General features: G+C 37.6%; 3 protein-coding genes across 4 annotated transcripts; 2 read left to right on the top strand and 1 right to left on the bottom strand.

Annotated features, from left to right (window-relative positions):
* The first annotated feature begins 2,149 nt into the window (after positions 1-2,149).
* LOC142985489 (serine/threonine-protein kinase ULK3-like) lies at positions 2,150-12,656 on the top strand. Its single transcript, XM_076133694.1, has 13 exons — positions 2,150-2,328; positions 3,662-3,819; positions 4,289-4,373; positions 5,235-5,289; positions 5,681-5,768; positions 6,477-6,592; positions 7,287-7,384; positions 7,900-8,052; positions 9,298-9,455; positions 10,057-10,175; positions 10,606-10,691; positions 11,019-11,141; positions 11,581-12,656. Exons 1-13 carry the CDS (start codon positions 2,242-2,244, stop codon positions 11,656-11,658), a joined length of 1,404 nt encoding a protein of 467 aa, XP_075989809.1. The 5' UTR covers positions 2,150-2,241; the 3' UTR covers positions 11,659-12,656.
* A 1,185-nt stretch (positions 12,657-13,841) lies between these two features.
* On the top strand, positions 13,842-18,689 carry LOC142985488 (para-nitrobenzyl esterase-like). Its single transcript, XM_076133693.1, has 3 exons — positions 13,842-14,044; positions 16,821-17,992; positions 18,413-18,689. The coding sequence occupies exons 1-3, from the start codon at positions 13,883-13,885 to the stop codon at positions 18,666-18,668; spliced, it is 1,590 nt and encodes a 529-aa protein (XP_075989808.1). The 5' UTR covers positions 13,842-13,882; the 3' UTR covers positions 18,669-18,689.
* Positions 18,690-18,726: 37 nt separating this feature from the next.
* LOC142985490 (collagenase-like) lies at positions 18,727-23,765 on the bottom strand. 2 transcript variants are annotated; one of them, XM_076133696.1, is made up of 7 exons: positions 23,681-23,765; positions 22,942-23,124; positions 22,409-22,537; positions 21,543-21,684; positions 20,765-20,860; positions 20,004-20,200; positions 18,727-19,375 (listed from the first exon to the last, which is right to left on the bottom strand). In XM_076133696.1, the coding sequence occupies exons 2-7, from the start codon at positions 23,122-23,124 to the stop codon at positions 19,268-19,270; spliced, it is 855 nt and encodes a 284-aa protein (XP_075989811.1). In that variant the 5' UTR covers positions 23,681-23,765; the 3' UTR covers positions 18,727-19,267. The 2 variants fall into 2 exon arrangements, with proteins under 2 accessions (XP_075989811.1, XP_075989810.1); XM_076133695.1 differs by lacking the exon at positions 23,681-23,765 and adding an exon at positions 23,394-23,509 and having other exon boundaries at positions 18,729-19,375.
* Positions 23,766-26,759: the final 2,994 nt, after the last annotated feature.

The raw sequence follows: 26,759 nt of genomic DNA, 5'->3' as shown, positions 1-26,759 counted from the left end.
ACTTTCGGATTTACAGTATTAGGTATTGAACATTATAAAGGAAAGAAAAACACATACATAGGTATTCTATGTATTAATATTTTGACCATATAATAATATCAGTTTTCAAATCATATCAAATAATTTATTTGCTCATTTATATGGTATGGTATAGAAAGTGAAAGAGCGCATATTCTGCCGAATATTTCATTTGTATGTGTATGTATCGCATTTCAATAAAATCACGGGCCTTGTTATAAAAGTCATGTTTGATTTCTAGTGATGTGCACAAAAATTCTTAGTCGATTTTCAAATCCACAGATTGTTAATCGCCGATCGATTAACTGGCCAGTGATGCCGCTGTGTGCCGAAGACTCATGGATAAGAACTAATTATGATATTATATTAATTGTGCTTCTTGTAAGTACTGTGATGTTAATGCAATTTGTGTTTTTTATTATAATGACGTTGCAACTGTTTAATATTATTGAATAAATTGTTTACATGTGGTTTTGAGACTTTTATTTATAGTAATAACTAGCTGACCCGCACAACTTCGCTTGCGTCACATAAGAGAGAATGGGTCAAAATATTCCCCATTTTTGTTAACATTTTTCACTGGTACTCTGCTCCTATTGGTAGTAGCGTGATGATATATAGCCTATAACCTTCCTCGATAAATGGACTATCTAACACTGAAATAATTTTTCAAATCGGACCAGTAGTTTCTGAGATTAGCGCGTTCAAACAAACAAACTCTTCAGCTTTATTATATTAGTATAGATTATTATATTAGTATAGAAGTATAGATAGGCTTGTTCTCTGTTACTTGGGAATAACATTGTTGATAACGAAAGGTGGGTGTGTTCATACAGTTTGTCTAAACCTTCGATTATAATAGGCGTGATGTTATATGTATGTATTAATAGTCACTTTTAATTGTAATTGTAACTAAACAATAAAGTACTTTTGGAGCCTAACATCTACCTCATTCTGAGAGAAGTCTTTTGCCCTTGCGCCGTAATGAGTTAAATTCATATATTTGTGCAATAAATCTTTAAAATGAAGTACGTCTAGGTATAAAAAATAGCTATGTGTTTCAAAAATATTTTGTCTTTAATGAAATCAATTGAATATAAGTTCTTTTCATTAAAGTTTTAAAGTAGAGGTGATTACTTCGAGTCCCGCTTATCGATCAACATTGCAGAGATATACGTGCAGTGTTTGGAATAAGCGTCAGCGTCCCTGTTGCTATTTTCAATAACAACGGTTAAGTCAAAGTCTTGAAAAAGTTTGACCACTAACCGTATTCCTATTAAATCAATATTCTTTTCTACAGATACACAACAAATATGGATCAGAAATACAAGCCGGACCTCAGCAGACCTCCCGTGGAGACGGCGTTCCGCGTCCGCGGCCCACTCCGCGGCGAGAACACCTGCCTAGCGAAGAACTTCCTGTGCATTATACTGAGTATCAGTTGTTGTAGTCTTATCACTCTCACTGGGTTCATGATTTATTTGCTGATTAGAGCTTATTCGCATTAAAATTTGTTGTTGAGATTTGTGTTTGATTTTGCTTCAAGACTTCAATAGAAACTGCTTGATTTGTCAGAGCATGTGACACTAATTAAAGTTTTTCAACTACCACGCGTACTTACTAAAACGGGTTAACTGCGATGAGAATTTAATCGTCAAACCACAAATAACCGTAGCCTTAAAATTCTCATCGCGTATAAGACCCATTTAGCAATTTCCAAAAGTATAACTAAAATGATTTAGAACTAAATGCGAAGGCAATATAATTTATATCGATACTACTTAGTAAGCAGCATGATTTATCATTCATTTATACAATTAAAGTTTTAATTAGTGAAAGACTTTAAAAGGCATTCAATATCAGGCAAAAGTATAAATAATATTTCTGGCCTCAAGACGATAATAACTGCATTTTTAACGTCTGTGAATTCATCTTTATATAAATAATTATAATTGATGTCTTAACACAGTGTTAAGTGCTTAAAATTATCATACTTGGCAATAGGGACGGATTTAAGATTTAATGCTCAACGAAAACGATCTAGTATCGACTAAAGTAACACCCTACGTTTGACAACACTACCACAACTATCAATGTCAAACCGACAGCTACTGTCAGTTGAAAGTGACAACAATGACACAAGTTATCAATAAAGGAATTCGCAAACATTTCTAGTAAGAAACAATGAACAAATTTAAGCTAAAATAATATAAATATTTAACAATGGCGTTCCCTAAAATCGATGGATATGTAGTGACTGAGAAACTAGGCTCCGGGAGTTATTCCACGGTCTACAAAGCTTGTACGAAGGTAAAAAAAAAGTTATATTTGTTTATGATAAGTCAATAGAAAAATACGATGTTTATTTAAATTTTATCTTTATAAGAGTAATTATATAGTACTTTTACATATTAAGAAGATATTTTGAAGCGTTTAAGATTGTTTTTACATTAATAAACATGGTTTTCAAGACGTTTTTGGTGATAATATGCCAGTTCAAATTAAGTTGGCTTTCGTATGATCAGCTGATTACAATTTTATCGATGTAGTATAACTTATCGATCTTATATTGTATTCTACGATGATTTTTGTATGAAATAAATTAAATTGCATATATTTGTGTATGATTTACTTAATAACTGGACTTTTTAATCACAGAAAAGTACCTTAATAGGACCCATTACTGTCCCACTGGGTCTCTCGTAATGAGAGAGTAGAGTCCATCACAGTGATCAAGTGACACTTTACATTACTACAACAACTGTTTAAACAACTCTCACACGTTTCTAGTTCTTTGTTTGTGTCTAGATTTGTTTAATATAATAGAGAAAGCAACTTTCTCTATTTAAAACATCTGTATACATATTTATAGAACAATAATATGCAGATCTGAATGCAATAGAAGTTCAAAAAACCTGTCAATTTGTGCAATAAATCTAAGGCAATTACCTACATTAATAAATTTTATTATTTTCCTTATAAGGAGAAAACAAACTGGTTGTAAATGTATCTATATAAGTATATATTTAGAAATATAAATGTGTATTCATCAGTTGGTTACAGAAGAAGCTCTGCTTAGTTTAGAATCCGATGACCATGTGTGAACTATAGAAATAAAATATCTACAAAAAAAAACATTAAAAATTATTCATTAATTATTTAAAGAAACCTAAAAGAATGATGTATTCAAATAAATTCTATACTAATGATTAGCTTTAGACAGTGATTTGAGCCTGCCTCCTCATGTAGACCTGGTCTTATTAGCGTGGGTTCCAGCAACTGGAACCGCAATTACTTACACCTATGGTCCGTCTAGCTGGATTGATTATTATTATTTTATTTGTTACTGGTGACTGGGACCAGCACAAAATGTCTATAGAAAAACTAGTAGTGATGGTTAAAAAATATTTAATTAGCAGAAAGCAATTCAACATTTTCACTGTTAGATGGTTTAAAGAATTATGCAAATTGTTCAATGATCATTTGTTATAGATGAAAAAAAACATCGTGAGCAATGTCATGTGTGTGAGTTGTGTAAACAGTTGTTGTAGTAATGTAAAGTGTCACTTGATCACTGTGATGGACTCTACACTCACATTACGAGAGACCCAGCAGTGGGAGTTACTAACACTTTTGCCCACAGGTGGGCGCCAGATCGACAGTGGCCATAAAATGTGTGGACAAATCGCGTGTGAAGAACTCCGGCTCAGCTGTAGACAACCTCATCACTGAGATACGTTTGTTAAAAACGCTCACCCATCCACATATTGTGCATATGCATAACTTTACGTGGGATGACAAGTGAGTAGATGCTGACTGTTTGGGCGCGTTCCCACTATGTCGTACCGATTAATTTATCGTTGGACGACTGTCGTCTCTAGCTGTTCCCACTGTCACGATAATCTGTCGCCACTGCAAAAAATGTCGTAGACGACAGTAAGTCGTGTCGTTCTATACGTGAACACCTCCATTTAAACATATAAGCCACGACACTTAAAACTACACGATTATCTGTCGTCACGACATAGTGGGAACACGCCATAGTTGCGTATAATTCGTGGCTGATAGTTTGCTGTGTAGATTTGTGTATGTTCTTCCCTCAGAGTATCAATGCTAAAGATATGATAACAGAAAGTTTGTAGCATATTGTTATGCAGCTAACAGAATGCTGCGCAGTTGTAGCAGTAATATTTGTTTGTGGTTTAAAACAAAAAAAAAAGTTTAGCGTACAGTTAGCAGCAAAATTTTAGCGTGTCTTCTCGTATTTCAGAAACATCTACATTATAATGGAATATTGTTGTGGAGGAGATCTATCTAAATACATACATCGATATGGAAGAGTGCCGGAAAAGAGGGTAAATCATAATTTTATCTTAAAACTAGCATATGCCTTTAGTTTTGTGTGTGTTTCTTTTAACTGGTCAACCTAGTGTCACAGACTGCCTCCGTGGCGCAGTGGTTTAGGTCGCCACGCCGATACCACTGCAACGGGAGGTCGTGGGTTCGATTCCCACACGGGACAATTATTTGTGCGATCCACAAATAATTGATTCGGGTCTGGTTGTGCTTTGTGTCCGTTGTTTGTATGTTTGTAAAAGTCCCCGCGACACAAGAGCAATTCTTAGTGCGGGAGTTGTCTTTAAAAAAAAGAAAAAGAAAAAAAAAGAATACAATGATACAATGATAACTAAAAAGTAGTAACAACATTAAGTACATAAGTATTTCATGTCCAGTATGTCCTAGTGTAAAAGTCGTTCAAGTCTTTAACGTGGCTTGTTTGTTTGTTTGTCGTATGGTTAGTGGTCAACCTAGTGTCACAGTTGTTCAAGCCCGAGAGGCCTTTGACGTGGCTTAACGACTGTTATTCTAGTAAACAACAGCCGGGACCGTCTTTTTACGTGCCCTCCGAAGCACGGAGACGCCCAGCTCAAATACCACTGCGGTCACCCATCTATGGAATGACCGCGCCAAGGTTTGCTTAACCCACAGATCGTTTACTGACCGGTGAGCGCAACTGGCTATGGACGCCTCAACGTGGCTACGTGGCTTACCAACTGTTATTTGAATGACAACAACTGTAACCCGACATTTTACGTGCCCTCCAAAGCACAGAGACGCTCTGTTTAATAACCACTATGCGCTCACCCATCTAAGGAATGCCCGCGATAGGTTTGCTTAGCCCACTTAATGCTAAAACTATGTTATTAATCCCTCAGGTTTTATATTTTCTTCAGCAACTAGCATCGGCACTTAAGTTTCTAAGTGAAAAGGGTTAGTATATTATTCCTTTTAAAAGCTGTTTAAAAAAAATGTCTTTGCATATCTTCAAGAACTGTTCTAAACAACTCTCAGGCATGCAAGGTTGCATCGCGATGTTCTCCTTCACCGTTGGAACAAGTGATAATTATATTTCTTATACACATACTATAGTAAGTATAATAAAATCTAATATATAAAATTCTCGCGTCACAGTTTTCGTTGCCATACTCCTCCGAAACGGCTTGACCGATTCTCATTAAAATGTTGTGAGCATATTGAGTAGGTCTGAGAATCGGCCAACATCTATTTTTCATACCATTAAGTGACAATATATTTTTTTAAATTTACATAGCAAAACAACGTTTGCCAGGTCAGCTAGTATAATATATTTTTTTATTCGCAGGTGTAGTACACATGGATCTGAAGCCACATAATCTTTTATTACATAAAGGTTCAGACGGCAAATATATGTTAAAAGTCGCTGATTTTGGGTAAGAACTTATTTTTACTCTTTCTATCTTTATATGACAATGCTTTTGAAGTCCTTTTAAAACATAAAATTGTTAAATCTCTGCTGGTAAAGTTCATTCAGTGAAAAATTAGACATTTTACAAATCTTTTTATCCCCAGGCAGTTAAGTCGTGGGTAAAACTAGTTAAAATACTAAGGATAAGTCTCAAGCGTTGCATATTTGTATAAAATATTTATATAAAAATCACAATAAATGCATGAAAAGGACAGTCAGAATTCATTGAGCTAATTATAACCTACTAGAGGCCGCCCGCGACTTTGTCCGCGTGGAAACCCTTCCCGTGTAAATCCCGATCCTACGGAAATTCCGGGATAAAAAATAGCCTATGTGTTCTGGATCTTCGGCTACCTATGTACCAAATAGTATAATAATAATGTATGTCACTGAACTTCTCTTAAACGACTGGACCGATTTTGATGATATTTTTTGTGTGTGTTCAAGAGGATCTGAGAATGGCTTAGATTCACAATTTTGTCCGCTGGACAATGTTTTTCATTTAATTTTTATGGCAAAACAACGTTTGCCGGGTCAGCTAGTACTAATATATTTACATTAAAATTACAGTAAATGCATGAAAACGGCGGTCAGAATTAATTGAGCTAACATTCTCGCTAAGTATTCAGCGTGTGTGAAACGTGTAAATTGTAAGTATTGTTGTTTGCTACAGTTTCGCGCAGCATTTATCGGCGGAGGGCGCTCGCTCGGTGCGCGGCTCGCCTCTGTACATGGCGCCAGAGATGCTGTACGGCGAGTACGACGCCAGAGTCGACCTGTGGAGCGTCGGTGAGTTACACACTGAATAACACTGCTGGACAATACTAACTCGTGCTAACTTTGTGTGTGTGAGCATAGCAACAGGTTGTTGCGGAACTTACTTAATAGACACTAGTATGAGCTAACTTTGTGTGTGTGAATATAGCAACAAGTTGTAGAAGATGAAACATAAATACAGTAGACATATACGCAGAGTGCGTGTGAGGGAACGGAAGCACGTCGTTGTCACTATCTTTCGACTGCAGTGAATGAATTGTTAGAGTAAATAATTAATTTTGCGCTAATTGATCTTGTATAAAATCGTGTTTGCGCAATAAACTCGCATGCTTAAAATCTGTTTTATACATATACGAGGGCATGCAAAGTCCCCATCCCGCATTTAGTCAGCGTGGTGGACTCAATGCCTAACCCCTCTTTCGTTTGGTAGGAGACCCTTACCCAGCAGTGGGACGGACATGGATTAAAAAAAGAAATAAGCTTCACTACACACATCGGTAGAATAATTCACAAAAAAAAACTATCAATTTTTGTTTGTTTTTCAATGCATCAAAGATGTACGATATATTATTAGTTAGTTCAGAATCAGGAAAACGCACAAATTATTTCTTTGGTATTGTTTGTGCACATAGGCGAGACAGTAGATTTTTTGGTTTGTTCTATTTTACCGCCGTAGTTGGTTATTGTACAAATATATTTGTTTCAGGTGTTATAATGTACGAGTGTCTGTTCGGACGAGCGCCGTACTCGTCCAACACGTTTAAGGAACTACTCGATAAGATACAACGACAAGCACCTATTGAAGTAAGTGCTTAGTTAACAAATCATTAGATTTCAATATTAACTTTGTAAAACAGACAGCCAGCAGAAGCAGAAGAAAATGCATTTCTTTTTAGGGCTCCCTACCCAAAGAGTAAAACGGGACCATTTTACTAAACCTCCGCTGTCCGTCCGTCCGTCCGTCCGTCCGTCCGTCCGTCCGTCCGTCCGTCCGTCCGTCCGTCCGTCCGTCCGTCCGTCTGTCTGTCTGTCTGTCTGTCTCCAGGCTGTATCTCATAGACCGTTATTGATAGCAACCGGAAATTTTCACAAATGATGTATTTCCGTTGCCGTTATTATAACAAACACAAATTAAGGGGGTTTCCCCGTACAATAAACGTGTATTTTTCGTTTTTTGTTATGATGGTAAATTATAAAAGTTTCTGTAAATAATTTTATGTTTATCAGTTATCTGGTAACAGTACAAACTCTGCTTAGTTTGCAATCAGATGTCCACGTGAGTTGTCAAAAAATATTTAATTTCTATTTCTCATCCCTAGATCCCCCCAAACGCGTCAATATCCCCGGGGTGTCGTGAGCTGCTCACGGGTCTGTTACAACACGACCCGGACAAACGGATCACTTACGAACAATTCTTTAACCACGCCTACTTAGATCTACAACACATGCCGTCTAAGGAGAACTATGAAAAGGTATGACATTTGTTTAATAATTAAATCGAAAATCTAATCATTTATGCATTTAGGTTAATCAAGTTAAGTTAATCAAGGAGTCAAAATCAAAATCTAATCATTTATTAATTTAGGTCAAATGCTGACACTTATGATAGTCAATGATACAGAGAGTGAATTTACCGCCAGTTCGGAAGAGCCAATGAGAAGAGCTGCCAACAAACTCCTGGACACTGTTTTTTATCACCAAATGTTTAAGTTTTCACAATACTTCTAAATCATTGATGATGTAAGGAGCTGCTACCAACACTACCGAAAACACTGAACAGTATTTATTTAAAACTATCGAAAATTATTTAGAAATGACAGGTTGATAAATTGAATCTAGGAATAAGATGAGGGTACAAACAAGTGTTGAAAAGAAGCTCGTGGCTTAGTTAACAACAGCCGCGCGGATCGATCTTTGAGGTTTTTTCTGTGGATGGGTAACCATCTTATACATATCGAGTTCCTCCGTGTTTCGGAAGGCACATTAAATTGTGGGTCCCGGCTGGTTTCAAATATCTTTGACAGTCGTTAACAGTAGTCAGAAGCTTGAAAGTCCGAAAGCCAGTCTTACTTAGTATCGTGTTATAACTCAGGTAACTGTGTTGTGGAGGTCTGATAGACAGTCGCTGTATTTAAAACAATAGTATTCAGCTGCATCCGGTGAGACTGGAAGCCGAACATAGTTGGAAGAAAGGCTAGACTGATATAGTGTACGTTAAATGTCATCGGTTGATTTTTAATCGACTTCAAAAAAAGGAGGAGGTTCTCAATTCGTCACGATATATATTTTTTTTGTCGATAGCCATCTTCAATGAAATAGTATGATATGCCTTTTCTTCTTGTGTTAGCTAGTTAGCTAGTTCTTGTGTTAGCGTCGCCCTTTCTTCTTGTGTTAGTTGTTCCGTGGTTATAATAAAGGGCTAAAGGCTAGGCTGATCTATACTAATATTATAAAGCTGAAGAGTTTGTTTGTTTGTTTGTTTGAACGCGTTAATCTCTGGAACTACAGGTCCGATTTGAAACATTCTTTCAGTGTTAGATAAACCATTTATCGAGGAAGGTTATAGGCTATATATTATCACGCTACTACCAATTTGAACAGAGTACCAGCGAAAAATGTTACTAAAACGGGGAAAAATTTCACCCATTCTCTCTTATGTGACGCTAGCGAAGTTGCGCGAGTCAGCTAGTAATATTATAATATATGTTTATTTGCAGGCGGTGACGTTAATAAAGCGAGCCATAGAACTGGACAGCGCGGGTCAGCTGGAGCCAGCGTTCGTGTGCTACAGGGACAGTCTGCTGTACCTCGTGCCGTGCGTGGGCTGCGAGACCGACTCGCTCAGACGAGCCGCGCTCGCCGCTAAACTAACTAGGTAGGTATAAATAAACTAACTGACCCGGCAAACGTCGTTTTGCCATAGAAATTAAATAAAACATTGTGAATTTAAACCATTCTCAGATCCCCTTGAACACACAAAAAAAATTTCATCAAAATCGGTCCAGTCGTTTAAGAGAAGTTCAGTGACATACACACTTACAGAATAATTATATATATAAAGATATTAGGTCGGGGAAAAAGACTTTTCGCATTATAGTATGTATGAACTTGTATTAAAATCTTTTCTCTACACAAAAAAGCTCGATATTTGGGTACCTCACGAGCTCACTGAAAGAAACCTAATGAACCGTGTACTCATTTGTGATTCTTGAAACTAAAGAGATTTTATTGCAAGTTCATATATATCTACTATAATGCGAAAAAACTTTTTCCCCGACCTAATATTTAACACTAGAGGCCGTCCGCGACTTCGTCCGCGTGGAAACCCTTCCCGTGTAAACCCGATCGGGAACTCCGGGATAAAAAGTAGCTATGTGTTACTGCGCGTACATCTATGTAATGTACAAGTTACTTAATGCCCTGATCGTATGCCGATCACTATCATTTTAAAAATATTTGTCTAAAACATTTTCTAGATATATGGAGCGCGCTGAAGAATTAAAGCTGTATCTGAAAGGAGCAAACTCCAACAGTTTTCCGCGGAATGATAGCAACACTGCAACTTATGAAAATGTTGCCAGCATTAATATTAATAGTAAGTGGAACATTTTATATGTTTTGTTTTTTTATTATGGAAATAACAATATTTTTTTTCAAACATTTTTTTGCGCAAATCACTATATACAAAATATAGAACTTAACATTATATTTTTTTAGTAAGATAAATAATCTATACTAATATTATCTATACTAATATTATAAAGCTGAAGAGTTTGTTTGTTTGTTTGTTTGTTTGAACGCGCTAATCTCAGGAACTACTGGTCCGATTTGAAAAATTATTTCAGTGTTAGATAGCCCATTTATTGCGGAAGGCTATAGGCTATATATTATCATCGCTACGACCAATAGGTGCAGAGTACCAGTAAAAAATGTTACAAAAACGGGGAAAATTATGACTCTCCTATGTGACGCAAGCGAAGTTGCGCGGGTCATTAACCATATTTTTAATTATACATTATTTGCAGGTCAAGCGCGAGTGTCGTACACTCCTACCACAGAGGGCAGCACTAGTCATAATAACGGACAAACAGACAAACAACCGGAAGACAGAGTAAGTATTTAATATCTACCCCTTATTTTACACCCATAAATGTCGAAAATACATCTAATATATAAAATTCTCGCGTCACAGTTTTCGTTGCCATACTCCTCCGAAACGGCTTGACCGATTCTTGTAAATTTTTGTGAGCATATTGACAAGGTCTGAGAATCGGCCAACATCTATTTTTCATACACCTAAGTGACACATTTTTTTTTATATGGCAAAGCAACGTTTCAGCATCAGCTAGTTTTACTATAGAAATACGACATAGTGACGTCATAGTTTCGTATTTTCGTTCGTATAAGATGAGAACTATTTTATAAATATTTTTTTCAGAGTTCATCCCCTAAAGTCCAGTCAAGTACGTCCACCCCTAAACCAACTCCTAGGTTTGGATTCAAGAGACTGTTCGGAAGACAAGCTTCCATGCCTTACTTAGACCCTAAGGACTCTAGCATTGTAAGTATAATGACCCATTAATGTCCCACTGGGTCTCTCGTAATGAGAGAGTAGAGTCCATCACAGTGATCAAGTGACACTTTACATTACTACAACAACTGTTTAAACAACTCTCACACATGACATTGCTCACGATGTTTTCCTTCATCGTTGTAACAACGTGATCATTATTTATAATACACTCTTAAGCATGGTAAAGGCTTGATCAGAGCTTTTAAGATGCATATAATAGTCATCGTATAGTTACTTTTGTGTAAACGCTCAGTGTGTTAACTTGTACATTACATAGATGTAGGTGCAGTGTTTGAGCTGAGCGTCTCCGTGATACAAGTCACGCTTGTTGTTTAACATAACAACAGTTCACCACAAACACTTACACTACTTGACACTAGGGCCACTAACCATACATAAATAGTGATATTATATTTTATGTTCACAGACGGCCGAAGAGACTACACAACAAGAGAAACAAAAAATACCAATAGGAGAAACAAACGATGGTTGTCGAATATCATAAATTATGTTCATAATGGTTTAGCTTTTTATAAAAGACATTTATTATTTATAAGGAGCTTAACTGATACAGCCCCGCTTTCCATTGCTTAAAGTCACTGTCCTTCTGTTGGGCAAAGGTCTCATCTATACTATTATTATAAAGCTGAAGAGTTTGTTTATTTGTTTGAACGCGCTAATCTCAGGAACTACTGGTCCGATTTGAAAAAATATTTCAGTGTTAGATAGTCCATTCATTGAGGAAGGCTATATATCATCACGCTACGACCAATAGGAGTAAAGTACCAGTAAAAAATGTTACAAAAACGGGGAAAATTATGACCAATTCTCTCTTATGCCTCTTATGCCTACCACTGCGCCACGGAGGCAGTAAACTACACTATACTAATATATGTAATAGTTATATAATATACTAGCTGACCCGGCAAACGTTGTTTTGCCATAAAAATTAAATAAAAAAACATTGTCCAGCGAACAAAATTGTGAATCTAAACCATTCTCAGATCCCCTTGAACACACACAAAAAATTTCATCAAAATCGGTCCAGTCGTTTAAGAGAAGTTCAGTGACATACACACTTACAGAAGAATTATATATATAGAGATTATGTACCTTGTATGATGATGACCATGTAGTCTCTCAGGTATTTGGTGATTTTCTTCCCTCCCCTCCTTTCCCCCCTTCAAGCCTTAAGTTATTAATTCATAGCTCCTTACACAGAGAGAGTGCAGATTGCGTAGTCTCGGGTTCGACTCCCAGTCTGTAAAATAATAAGATTGAATAAGCATAATATTGCCTTAATAATGTTAAGTTTTTTTATATGTATAAAGGTGCGTTTCCACTGACGCGGAGTGGAGAAATCGAGTACTGTAATTCGTGTTCGCGATCTGTTCTGTCTTAGTGGAAACACGCCTTAATAATGTTAATTCTCAAAGTTATAATAATATGCAAAATGATTGTTTTTATGTTTTGAAGAATAAATACTTTTTTGTTTTAAAGAAAGTTGTAGTTTTATTATATGATCAGTCTAGTCTTTCTTACAACTATGCACTATTTCTTATAACGGCAGGCAAAGAATCGATCTAAGTAGACTTTCTTCCAACTATGTTTGAGTCGACTGCCAGTCTCACCGGATGCAGCTGAATACCAGTATTTTAGATGGAGCGACTGTCTATCAGACCTCCACAATCCAGTTACCTGAGTTATATAACATAACACGATACTAAGTAAGACTGGTTGTCAGACTTTCAAGCTTCTGACTACTGTTAACGACTGTCAAAGATCTTTGAAAATGACAGCCGGGACACACAATTTACCACCCTTTGTCACCCATCCACAGAACAAGCTCGACAAGCGTCGCTTAACCTCAGAAATCGATCCGCGCCGCTGTTGTACTACACCTTCGGGTATAACAGACGTAATATTTTGTGTGTAAAAAGGATTTAGCGACGAAATAATACGATAAAAACAAGATTGTTTGATTCCTATATTTCGTTAATGATTTTAATTAAGTAGTTATCTTTAAGGTCATAGTTTAAATACTAAAAATAACGTAACATACAGATAATACAAGCTGTAAAAAATAAGACCTATTTGATCTCTTAACCCTATTTAAACAAGCAACAATTCGTTGACAAAACTAACCCATCACTATCCCACTGCTGGGCAAATCTCTCGTAATGAGAGGGTAGAGTCCATCACAGTGATCAAGTGACACTTTACATTACTACAACAACTGTTGAAACAACTCTCACACATGACATTGCTCACGATGTGTTCCTTCATCGTTATAACAACGTGATCATTATTTATAATACACATATCACTTCGAAAGTCATTGTCTTGGGTTCGAACCGTCGTCCACTTGCGTGGGAGATGCAAGCTTAGTTAACCTTTAGGCATGTAAGATAAATGCCTAAAGATTCTTAAATACAGTTTGAAGGCATGCATATTTCAAATCCGTTATTGGCTAGCGTGGTGGGCTCAAAGTCTAACCCATTTCTCTTCCGGGAACTTTTGCCCGGCAGTGGATTAAAGAAAGATTTAAAACCTAAATTGAAATCACTGCATCCGTTCGGGACTTATGATGCCACAGACAGACACATGAAACTTATAACACCCCTCTTTTTGCGTCGGGGGTTAAAAAATAATCATTCACAGTGTATAGGTTAAAATATACTTATTTAAATTCATTGTAGTATTATGTTAGTAGTCGCGAGCACGTGACGATGTGCGCGCTCATATATGTGTTGTTGTGTATAACCGCGTGCGGCGCCGTGAGGGGGCCCCTCGCGCGGCCCGCGGCGGGGCCCGTCAGGGGACTCGCCAGGGACTTCACCATGTTCCTGGGAGTGCCTTACGGGAAGATACAGGAAGGAGATTATTTTATCGTGAGTAAATACAACTTACTAGGGTCCTGTGTTAATCCACAGCCAGTTGCGCTCACCGGTCGGTAAACGATCTGTGGGTTAAGCAGCCCTTAGCGCGGTCATTCCATAGATGGGTGAACGCATAGTGGTATTTGAGCTCTATTAAACCTGGATTAACACATCTTCTTATCGTATGGTTAGTGGTGAACCTAGTGTCAAAGTTGTTCAAGCCGCCCGAAAGCCTTTGACGTGGCTTAACGACTGTTATCTTAATTTACAGCAATCGGGACAGACTTTTTACGTGCCCTCCGAAGCACGGAGACGCCCAGCTCAAATACCGCTATGCGGTGACCCATCTATGGAATGACCGCGCCAAGGTTTGCTTAACCCACAGATCGTTTACCGACCGGTGAGCGCAACTGGCTACGGGCGCCTCAAAATAATATGAACTAAATACTTTTAAATTTAATTTCGAACCCGAGGCAACACACCAATGACTTTTAGAAGTTATGTGTGTATTAGAAATAATTATCACATGCTCCAACGGTGAAGGAAAACATCGTGAGGAAACCTTGCATGCCTAAAATTTGTTTAACACATTTATTGAGGGCATGCAAAGTCCCCAACCCGCACTTGGCCAGCGTGGTGGACTCAAGGCCTAACCCCTCCCTCATTACGGGAGGAGACCCTTGCCCAGCAGTGGGACATTAATGGGTTAAATTTATTTATAAATTTATTACTTTTAAATACTATATACCTACCCTAGTTCTAAGTTATGTTTTGTTTGACATTTTCGTTCTATTAATAACTTGGGGCTTGTCACGATGTTTTCCTTCATCGTTATAAAATTGTCTTGTTAAATTCTCGATCACTTGAGAGACGAATGCTTATATCATTATTTTTTACATAATATGGTTATGTAGTATATAAAACGAAGATAGCCGTATCATTTAGTAAACAACCTGTTTTGATACTGTTAGGTATAACGGGATATTGTGCATTTATGATAAGTTATAGCTGACCATTTAGTAGAGCCTTGGCATGTACGATTGATCTTGATATAAGTAGTCAACAATCATGTGTATTTCCATGAGAATTAATAATATTGAATAATCTTATATATAAAATTCTCGTACTCCTCCGAAACGGCTTGACCGATTCTCATGAAATTTTGTGAGCATATTGAGTAGGTCTGAGAATCGGCCAACATCTATTTTTTATGCCGCTAAGTGCCACTTTTTTTATGGCAAAACAACGTTTGCCGGGTCAGCTAGTGTGTAAAATGAATTGCTGTTCGTTAGTCTTGCTAAAACTCGCCGAACGGCTGGACCGATTTGGCTAATTTTGGTCTTGAATTATTCGTGGAAGCCCAGACGTGTAAAAGGTGAAAAAATTTGAAAATGCGCGGTATTAAATAAAAACAGGAAAGCGTGAGCGGAGCTGCGCGGGTCAGCTAGTAAATTAATAAAAACAAATTCTTAACCCATTAATGTCCCACTGCTGGGCAAGGGTTTCCTCCCGTAATAAGGGAGGGGTTGGGCCTTGAGTCCACCACGCTGGCCAAGTGCGGGTTGGGGACTTTGCATACCTTCAAGAACTGTTCTAAAGACCTCTGAGGCATGCAAGGTTGCATCACGATGTTTTCCTTCACCGTTAGAACAAGTGATAATTATTTCTAATACACACATAACTTGGAAAAGTCATTGGTGTGTTGCCTCGGGTTTGAACGTGCGACCACTTACGTGGGTGGTATCAACTTATACCACTCGGCTATCACTGCTCACTTGAACGTAATAACTATAAATACTGAGTAAAGTTTGACGCTAGATTTGTTTTTTCTTTATAAAAAGGCGGTAGACGGACTTCCATATAAAATTAGGAAATAAACCTATGTTATATACATACCTGATTATCATGTGACTATGTACTGCGGCGACGTCGATACAGTGATGGTAGTGCCTATAAAAGCCCATAGCTTGATCCCACGAGCTCTTCTCCCTTCTTGCTCATCAGATAAGTTCACCGAAAGAAGAATAATCGTTTGTAACACACTCACGAACCTCCAAGTCTATAATCTTTCACAATATAGGTACCTATTTATTTGTCACTAAGTTAAGTCTCTTTTATTACTACGAGATAGTTATCCAAAAAATTACAATTTCAAAATCATTTTAGTGATATAACCGCGTAAGTAGTCTGACTTGGGTACCATGACAGTTTGTTAAATTATGCTACTATTTTTTTTTAGCTTGGGGGTGAACGTGGCATTATGCCTAATTCTGCCAATAACACAATATAGTAGATAATAATAAAATATATATATTTTTAAATCATTTAAATACTATTACCATGATTGCTCAGCAACCATGTTAAAATCACAATATTTTTCATAATAAGTATGTACCTAGATTAATTAATGGGTTTGATCATTTTTGCACACGCAGTTAAAAATGGCGCGAATTATTGCTTGCATGTGCAACACATTATGTTACCAACTTCGAAGATTCTCCATATTTAAGGGGAAAGCACTTTAAAAATATATTGTAAACATCGTTTAATGTTATATTCATTTCTTATTAATTAGATAATTTATGGTATTTATTAGTAAGGGTAGGGATTTATTTTTATCAGGTAGCAATACGTCAGATTTTATTTAGAAATTCGAACTCAAAATTGGATGAAAATTACGTTGAATTCTTGTCTAGACTCCTAGACTCAATCTTATCTCAATCCTACACTCCCCCTTAGACCCACAGTCAAACAAACATTTAATATTATGATATTCTTTATATTTCAGGATGCGCTACCATACCCAACATTTACCGAAGAGTTCCAAGCGACTAAAGAGCCGGTGAAATGTCCACAACACAACAAACGAGGCTTCGAAGGAGACATTCACTGTTTAAATCTAAACGTATACACACCAAACAACATAACTCCGAACAGTAAACTACCAGTCATGGTGTACATTCACGGTGGTGGATTTTCCGAAGGAGACGGCAATTTGAGATCTTATTCACCTAAATTATTAGTAAAAAAGAACGTTATTGTAGTCACAATTAATTATAGAGTGGGTTTACACGGATTCCTATGTCTTCCTTACCTTGGCGTTAGTAATCAAGGATTAAAAGACCAACAGTTAGCTTTGAAGTGGATTAAAAATAATATCGCAGCGTTTGGAGGTGATGACGATAATATAACTCTATTCGGGCATAGTGCTGGATCTATTTCTATTGATATACATTTATTATACGGTCAAGATGACTTGTTTAACAAAGCTATTCTCCAGAGCGGCAATTTAGTCTCTCCAATTTTGCATAGAGATGTCGAAGATGATGAATTTATACGAGGTGTTGGCTGGTACGGAGTCCTCAGTGAAGTCTTCTGGACAACCGACATGTCAGTAAAACGAACCTCCACAATGGTTATACAAACAAAAAAACGTAAATTCCAACCTTGTATTGATGGAGAATTTATTACTGAAAAACCTAAAAACACTAATTTCAGAAATAAACGTATTATGATAGGAAATACGAATAAAGAAATGTACTTTTTCTATAAAAATACGACTGATTATACGAGTAAATATGAAGAGTTTTTAAACTATTCTTTTACGGGTATAGAATCGACAGATGTGGAGTCTTTTAAGACGTTTTATTCGACTGGCAACACTAAAGACGATGCTGTCAGATTCGGCACTGACATTGCGTTTAGTTACCCCTTAGAGAGATCTGTGCGTTATTATTTAGATAACAGAGCGACTGTGTTTAGATATTTGTTCTCGTACGACGGAGAGAGGAACTATGTGAAGATCAGAGATAATATAATAGGGGAGGGAGCGACACATGGCGATGAGTTAGGATATCTGTTCGGCTTGAGACTGAAGCTGTTTAAATTACCTCTTGATGTACAAGATCATAGAATGATCAGTTTTATGACTACTGCTTGGACCAATTTTGCTAAATATGGGTAAGACTTCTTTATGCACTACATTAATTTCATACCTAATTATGTCCCAGCCAATTTCCGGCTTCTACGGACAGTTAAATTGATACACTCTGTATACTTTCACTCCCATAATCCGGTGGGACGGAGAAACAACATGACCAGGGAGAGGTCAGGCGCAAAACCGATGGCTTCACGTGCTCTCCGAGGCACGGAAGTCTACGATTAAATTCCTAACTCCGGACAATAACAGAAAAACTCAGAAAAATACTATTTAATCCAACTCAAGATTCGAACCAGTTGCACACTCTACCGAATCTGCCATACAGGCAATCAAAATCGTAAGTGTATCCGTCTGCTGATTATGAGGCCTCGGGTTCGATTCCCTGAAGAAAAGGATCCAAATTTTTTTCTTCGTATTAACACAGATTATCTTTATTTCAGTGAACCTACACCCAAAGGATCAAGCCTCCCATCATGGCCGAAATATGAAAAAAACAACAAATATCTATTAAACATAGGGTCCGAGATACAAGTCTTAAAAGACCCGTTCTCCAATTGCATAGCTTTTTTAGATGACTTTTATAACCAACATGGCGCCAATTCTACGGGAACGACGGGAATCGATTTAAAATTGAACAATGCAGATAATTTCTTGAGACAATTCTTTGTTATACTGTTGGGAAGCGTGTTTCATTAAATAAAATTTGTAATTGAATGATTTTTGAAAATTTTGTTACTTACTGATATTTCCCGATACATTTTTTTTATTAAGTAAATGTATTTTTATTTACACCCTTATGTGGTCTAGACAGTAGTGTATGCGACTACTAATCACAAAGTCTTAAGTTAGACTCCCAGGTTGGGTAAAGTAGTATATACCTACTTAGACACTTACACACTAGATAAATTTATACAACACTTTGCGTGTACATTAATTTAGCAACCTTTAAATTGTACATTACATAGATGTAGGTGCAGTGTTTGAGCTGAGCGTCTCCGTGATACAAGTCACGCTTGTTGTTTAACATAACAGTTCACCACAAACACTTCAACTACTTTGACACTAGACCACTAACTATACGATAAATAAATAAAATTCAATAACTTTACAGTTTATTAAATATATCACATCTAATCACTCTAATCAGTGTCCGTTGAAAGTGATAGTATCGTTTAGAATAATATTAAAAGTACAATTTCCATGGCGACTGCAAACCGCAGACGGCTGCAACGGACGTTAACTGTTTAAAGTTTGCAGTTGCCTACAGTTTGCAGTAGTCTAGGCTGTATTCTCGCTTAATACTGCAAGCTATGTATCCAGGGTAAGTAAGATGATACTCTCATGTAACCGACAGGTCTGCCGGCCTCACAACCAAGCACTGAGTGAAACGACGCCACTCCGATCTGAAAATATAACACACTTATATATACATACATCTGTCAAGTGATCGAGAGTTGAACAATGAGTGTTCCAAGTGATGTGTTCTAAATGATCACGTTGTTATAACGATGAAGGAAAACATCGTGAGCAATGTCATATGTAAGAGTTGTTTAAACAGTTGTTGTAGTAATGTAAAGTGTCACTTGATCACTGTGATGGACTCTACTCTCTCATTACGAGAGGAGACCCAGCAGTGGGACAGTAATGTATTTTCTAACTGTCTAGCGCGTCTCTTGCGAACAAATCATCCTATACTTCAGCTGCCTAGAAGACGATTTTAGAAAACAATTGTAGTCAATGCTTGGTCACTGTAACTTCACCTATCTTCATACTAAATTTAATTAAAACACATGCAGTCGTTTTTATATAAAACATAGCAGTCAGACAGACAGTCACATTAAACTAAAGTATGGAGAAATTTAAACTAACTTTGTGTATATAATTTGTATGTTTGTAAAAGTCCCTGTAAGCTCAACTAAAACATTACTTCCACGCTAACGTTACATCTATTATTTGTATGTTTGTAAAAGAAAAAGTTCAAGTAATGTGTTGCGATGTACCAGGGTGTCATGAGAGCGAGGAGGTACTCACCAGCATGTTGTGTGAGGGATACAAGCTGACTATGAGCGGAGTGCCGCCGTCGCCGTTACACGCGCCCCACTTGTTCACTCCGCTCGTACAAACTATGTTGTTATCTATAGACTTGTTGAAGAACGACCGACATTCAGCGTTACTTATGACGGGTACGAACACACTGTATTGAATCTGTCCTGTCGTAAGTATATCCTCTGAAAATAATATTTAATTTTAATTCATTGTATAGTTAGTTGTCAACTTACGGCCATATAAACATATCTAAAGTACGCGCTAAACCCATTCCTCTTATTCATAAAAATATATGAAGTTATGAAAGGCTTATAAAGTGTTTTGTTTCTTTTACTCCTCAGCGAAATGAGAAAGAGAAAACATGTTATAGTAGTTTTTTAACAAAAATAAGTTTATAGTGTGTTTATGTATAAGAGGGATTGACTTTTACTTGACATTTAGCACTTTAACGTCACGTTTGGCGCAGTGGTTTAAGCGGTCACCTCGCCGCAATAACCGTAGCGCCGCGTGCTGTTCCAATCCCACCCGGGACAAATATGTGTGTGATGAGCACGAGTATTTGTTCTAAGATTGGATGTTAATGTATCTATATAAGTATGTATTTACAAGTATATGAGTATGTTTATCAGTTGTCTGGTTACAGTACAAGCTCTGCTTAGTTTGGAATCAGATGACCGTGTGTGAGTTGTCCAATGATATTTATTTGTATTATTATTTATTTAGAATAGTACAGAGAGTGAACTTACTGTCTTTAGTCTTGCCGTAACCAACCGCTTTGGCAGACTGTCCCGCGAATGTGCTGCTCACGTGATAGTCAGGTAACGCGGCCGGCATTATTGAACCTAAAAAATAATTATAATATTACTAAGTGGTTGCAACACACCAACAGCCGGGTACTAAGTATTTGTTTGTTTGTCGTATGGTTAGTGGTCAACCTAGTGTCAAAGTTGTTCAAACCCGAAAGCCTTTGACATGGCTTAACGACTGTTATCTTATTGACAACAACCGGGACAGACTTTTTACGTGCCCTCCGAAGCACGGAACGCTCAGTTCAAATACCACTATGCAGTCACCCATCTATGGAATATCCGCGTCAAGCAGATTGCTCAACCCACTGAACGTTGTTCCAACGGTAAAGGAAAACATCGTGATGCAACCTTGCATGCTTGAGAGTTCTTTAGAACAGTTCTTGAAGGTATGCAAAGTAACATAGCCCCTCCCTCATTTCGGGAGACCCTTGCCTAGCAGTGGGACAATAATGGGTTAAATTACTATTTTATTTTTATTACTAACTGACCCGGCAAACGTTGTTTTGCCATATGAATAAAAAAAAATGTCACTTAGGGGTATGAAAAATAGATGTTGGCCGATTCTCAGACCTACTCAAAATTTCATCAAAATCGGTCAAGCCGTTTCGGAGGAGTATGGCAACGAAAACTATGACGCGAGAATTTTATATATTAGATTAGGCATTTATCTATGTAATGTTGTGGCCAGAGTAAATATAGTGTACAACAATCTTACTAGAGTATGACGAGAGAGGCTGTATTGTGACCATCGCTAGATCATTGATAATCTTGAACGGATCAAACTTGGGATGAGCGATGATCTCTGTCGCCACCCTCCTGACACCGCCCGAGAACAACTTTGATGAACCTAGGACCACCTAGTGATGAAAACACACAAATTATAATACTACCGCAGTGACACGGTCGGTAGTGTTGCTGACTTCGACTGCTGATCATGAAATCTTAGATTCAATTCCGGGAAAACAACTATCGGTCTAAGGCACTCAACGAGTTGTGCCCACCGGTCGGTAAACGTTCTATGGGTTAAGCAACCGTTAGCGCTGTCATTCTATAGACGGGTGAGCGCATAGTGGTATTTGAACTGAGAGTCTTCGTGCTTCGGAGGGCGCGTGAAAAGTCAAATTGTGAGTCCATTCTATCATTTTCAAAGATCTTTGACAGTCGTTACCAGTCAAAAGCTTGAAAGTCTGACAACCAGTCTTACCGAAGGGTATCGTGTTATAAAACAGGTAACTGTGTTGTGGAGGTCAGATAGGCAGTCGTATGTAAAATACTGGTATTCAGCTGCATCCGGTGAGACTGGAACCCGACTACAACATGGTTATACTAGCTGGCCCGCGAAACTTCGCTTGCGTCACATAAAAGAGAATGGGTATTTCCCCCGTTTTTGTAATATTTTTTACTGGTACTCTGCTCCTATTGGTCGTAGCGTGATGATATATAGCCTATAGCCTGCCTCGATAAATGTGCTATCTAACACTGAAAGAATTTTTCAAATCGGACCAGTAGTTTCTGAGATTAGCGCGTTCAAACAAAAAAAACTCTTCAGCTCTATAATATTAGTATAGATATGTAACATACCGTCATAACTCTGCCCTGGGACTGTCCGTCGTACCAGCACTGTCCGGCAGTCAGAACCTTGCGCGAGCTGATGAGAGTTCCTCCGCAGATAGACGTCCTATTATCTGTCAGTGTTATCACTAGACCAGCCTGTGAGATGAACGAGGTCGTTGCTAAAATACATCTAAATATATATAATTCAAAGGTGACTGACTGACAGTGATCTACATCATATGACAACGCACAGCCCTAACAACTGGCATCGCGCTGAAATTTGGCATGCAGGTAGATGTTATGACGTAGGCTTCCGCTAAGAAAGGATTTTGATCAATTCTACCCTCAAGGGGTTAAATTACGGGATGAAAATTTGTGTTGAGAGTTATGAGAGTTCTTTAACACAGTTCTTAAAGGTATGCAAAGTCTCCAAGTGGCACTTGGCCAGCGTGATGGACTAGAGGCCTAACCCCTCTCTCATTACGGGAGGAAACCCTCGCCCAGCAGTGGGATATTATTGGGTTAAATGAACTGTTAATATTTTATAGTAATAAACTTACCAAGTAGGGGTTGTCAGTGGGCGAGGAAGGCATGCCGCCAGTGATTCTGTTGTCGGTCGCCTCCTGCGCGTGGATCCTGCGCGCGGCCGGCACGCCGTACTGGTCGTGGTAGCGCCGCTCCTCGCTCCACGCCGCGCGCGACAACATGGCGCAGACCACCAACAATAACTGCACTCGCAACATCTGAAACATGACAAATATCAACGTGACTTGTTCAACTTAGTACAGAGTCTTGTGTACAAGGTTCGCGGCTGGAGGTATACAACATACAGAATGTATAACATCAGTGACCCGCAGTCTGCAGCTGACGGTGATCCTATATGACAAGATGTATAGATGTGAAGGAGGCAAGGAAAAGTTTGTAAGGATCGTACCAAGTGGTTTTCGTAGTCTCTGCCTACCCCTTTGGCAAGAAAGGCGTGATATGATGTATGTATGTAAATATGACTTACTTTTACAAGATGTCCGTCGCTCTGTCAGCGATACACTGTGATATATTCGTGTGTAACTGATATTTATACTGAACATACATTATAATACTCAAGTGCGTATCTCTTTATGAAAGGTGCTTGACAAAGGGACTTTACTTTCAGTTATATCATTATTATGTTGTTTTCTAATTAATTATGTTATCAATAATATTAATCTTGTATTCGTGTTTCTATACACACTTTTTCCTGCGACATCACTCGCATTGACTTAAACGAATCATTTAATTAATCGTATGGTTAGTGGTTACCTTAGTGTCAAAGTAGTTTTAGCCCGAAGATATGGCTGCCTAGCCGTGATCTTCTTGTGGCGCGAGTTTCTACGCCTACCCTCACTTGAACTACACTTTATAAATACTAGGAAAAAGTCTTTTCGCATTATAGTATGCATGAACTCGTAATAAAATCTCTTTGGCTTCAAGAATCACAAATGAGTACACGGTTCATTAGGTTTCTTTCAGTGAGCTCGTGAGGTACCTAAATATCGAGCTTTTTTGTGTAGCGAAAAAAATTATTACAAGTTCATACACATACTATAATGCGAAAAGACTTTTTCCCCGACCTAATATATTAAAATTTTCGGTACTTCGACACCAACATAGTTGAAAGAAAGGTTGGGCTAATGTATAGGTATAATTGTTTGTACCTAGTGTTTCTTCAATAGCACGTAGGTATAACACTTTGTAAGAGGTCCGTACAGCTGAAGCGCTCACGATCAAATGACCGTTTCCTCGCCGCACACGCTCTTTTATAAACTCGTCATCGGTGAAAGGCACGAGTGGAGCGGAGTGGAGGGGCGCGCCGGTACAGAGTTGCCATACGAAATAATTCTCACTTCATCAATCCGAATAGCTTTATTTTTAATTACGTTGGACTTGGCTTCCAGTCTCATCGCATCTCTTGGACATTTACAACCCAGTTAACCTGGGTTATAACACGGTAAGACTGGTTGTCAGACTTTCAAGCTTCTAACTACTGGTAACGACTGTCAAAGATCTTTGAAAATGACAGCCGGGACTCATAATTTGATGTGCCTTCCGAAACACGGAGGAACTCCATATGTATAAGATGGTCACCCATTCACAGAACAAGCTCGGCAAGCGTAGCTTAACGACGGAGATCGATCCGCACGGCTGTTGTTTACCCACGAACTCAACGAATTCTTACTCACTATTTTCATTTTCAAAAGTTTCCTTCAGCCGTCGTACTTACAAACTTGCAGGACCTCCAAAATGTTCACTAATTTGATTCTGTAGCTTACTCGTACATGTGTAACATACATACTTACATAGTGACAATCACTTGATATTTATGTATGTATATTATAATATTGATGTAATACACCACTTGTTTCGTTATTATACTTGAAGTGGCTACATAATAATATTCTTGACGCACTTTCTTTGAAGAAGCCATTACATTAATACGGATGAAGAATTATGCCATCAAAAACATTCTGTAAAAACCTCAAGTCTCGCCGTAAAAAGTTGTGAGATCTTTATAATACCAAGTCGATTAATCTATTTAGTCTCTACTTAAAGGACCTTCTGTCTTAAGTTATTACGTATGTTATTATCACGCCAATTAAAAAAAAAATACCTCTAAAACAAATAGACCGACCTGGCCATCGCATGATTTGATAAGTTAATGCTCCTGAAATGTTAATGGCGAATTTGTGTTTTCTTGCGATGACCAAGTCGATCTATTTGTTTTAAAGGTATTTTTTTTAAATTGGCATGATAATAACATACGTAATAACTTAAGACAGAAGGTCCTTTAAGTAGAGACTAAATAGATTAATCGACTTGGTATTATAAAGATCTCACAACTTTTTACGGCGAGACTTGAGGTTTTTACAGAATGTTTTTGATGGCATCTCACTTCTTTTTGTAGAGCGAACATAAGTCCAATTTGTATGGAAAAACGTTTTTTTTTTCATAATTCAACATATTTTCCTATGGGAATGTTGTTCGGTTTCATGGGCTAAACACCCTTACCCACCCTATACCCCCTCCGGTTATGTCTCATATAGTAGGTACCTATTTACACTTATTTATTTTATTTTCTACAGTAATAATAATTCATTAACTGCAAATGTAACCTTGTAATCTTATACATTTATATGGGATTACAAAGTTATTGTTGCAGTTGGTGTATTTAGAAAACTGGACCGAAATTAGAAAATATTAAATTTTTCCCATGATTAAAACACTAAACCCTTTTTGTATTCTAAATTTGAAGCTTCTAAGTCTGCTAGAAGTACCTTAGACTTTTGATGATCGGTGAGTCAGTGAGTCAGTGAGTCAGTGAATCAGTGAGTGACAAAAGACAAAATTTTAACAAGTTGTCATTCTTAAAATACTGGTTCAAATTGACTGAAATTTTAAATATACCATGTTTATACAATGACTGATTAGTTGCTGAAAATCCAGGCTTCTTGTTTTATCCACAACGAAATTATAGCGGTGTCAAAAATAGCCCGAATTGCTTCGAGAAAAGGATGTTACGGCCGTGCCGCTTTTTTTTTGCTCGACTTGCGGGGGCACTTCCGTGCCCCCAGATTTTTCGTATCTACCTACGTTGGGTGAATTACCTACATAAAAAGTGTGATCACTATGATGCACTCAATTGGATCTTAATAATTTATTAAATTTCTATGAATTTTTGTCACTAAATGCATTATTTTCTTATCACATGATACTTAGCTGAAAGCCAAACCAGTACAATGTGATAACCAGTACATGATAGATTAACGCCTACTCAAGCTTAACTGCAATATTAAATGAGAGTATTGCTATTTTTTTATGTCAGGCGCAAAAAATATTGATAAACCGCATTTTTGTCGATATGTTTATTGCCGTGATAGTTGCAGTCTTATAATAATTGTAAAAAATTGACCCCCCGTTTCTGAGGTACATTTAGCGAAAGTTTATCTATCCAATAGCGTTTTTTTATGAGTTTTTTTTGTTTATTAGCGACAATACCACTCGACGACTGGCCGTCCTGACATCAGAATAAACGATTACCCTTAAAATATTTATTTTCTTGTAGAACGGAAGCAATTGTTTGATCAAATATGAAGCAATAAAAGCAATTCTTTGGCATAAATTCAACGCTAAATACGCCTAGTGACCGTTCATGGCGGACACACTCAAAGCCTGGCTTCTGTCATTACGAGAGGAGACCCTTGCCCAGCAGTGGGACATTAATGGGTTATTTTTTTTTCATTTAACAACTCACACACGATCATTTGATTCCAAACTAAGCAGAGCTTGTACTATGGTAACCAAATAACTGATAAACATACCTATATACTTGTAAATACATACT

This window comes from Anticarsia gemmatalis, chromosome 30 (assembly GCF_050436995.1).
Source record: "Anticarsia gemmatalis isolate Benzon Research Colony breed Stoneville strain chromosome 30, ilAntGemm2 primary, whole genome shotgun sequence".
In the NCBI taxonomy this organism is placed as follows: Eukaryota; Metazoa; Arthropoda; class Insecta; order Lepidoptera; family Erebidae; genus Anticarsia; species Anticarsia gemmatalis.
This window is presented reverse-complemented; position numbering and strand designations above follow the sequence as displayed.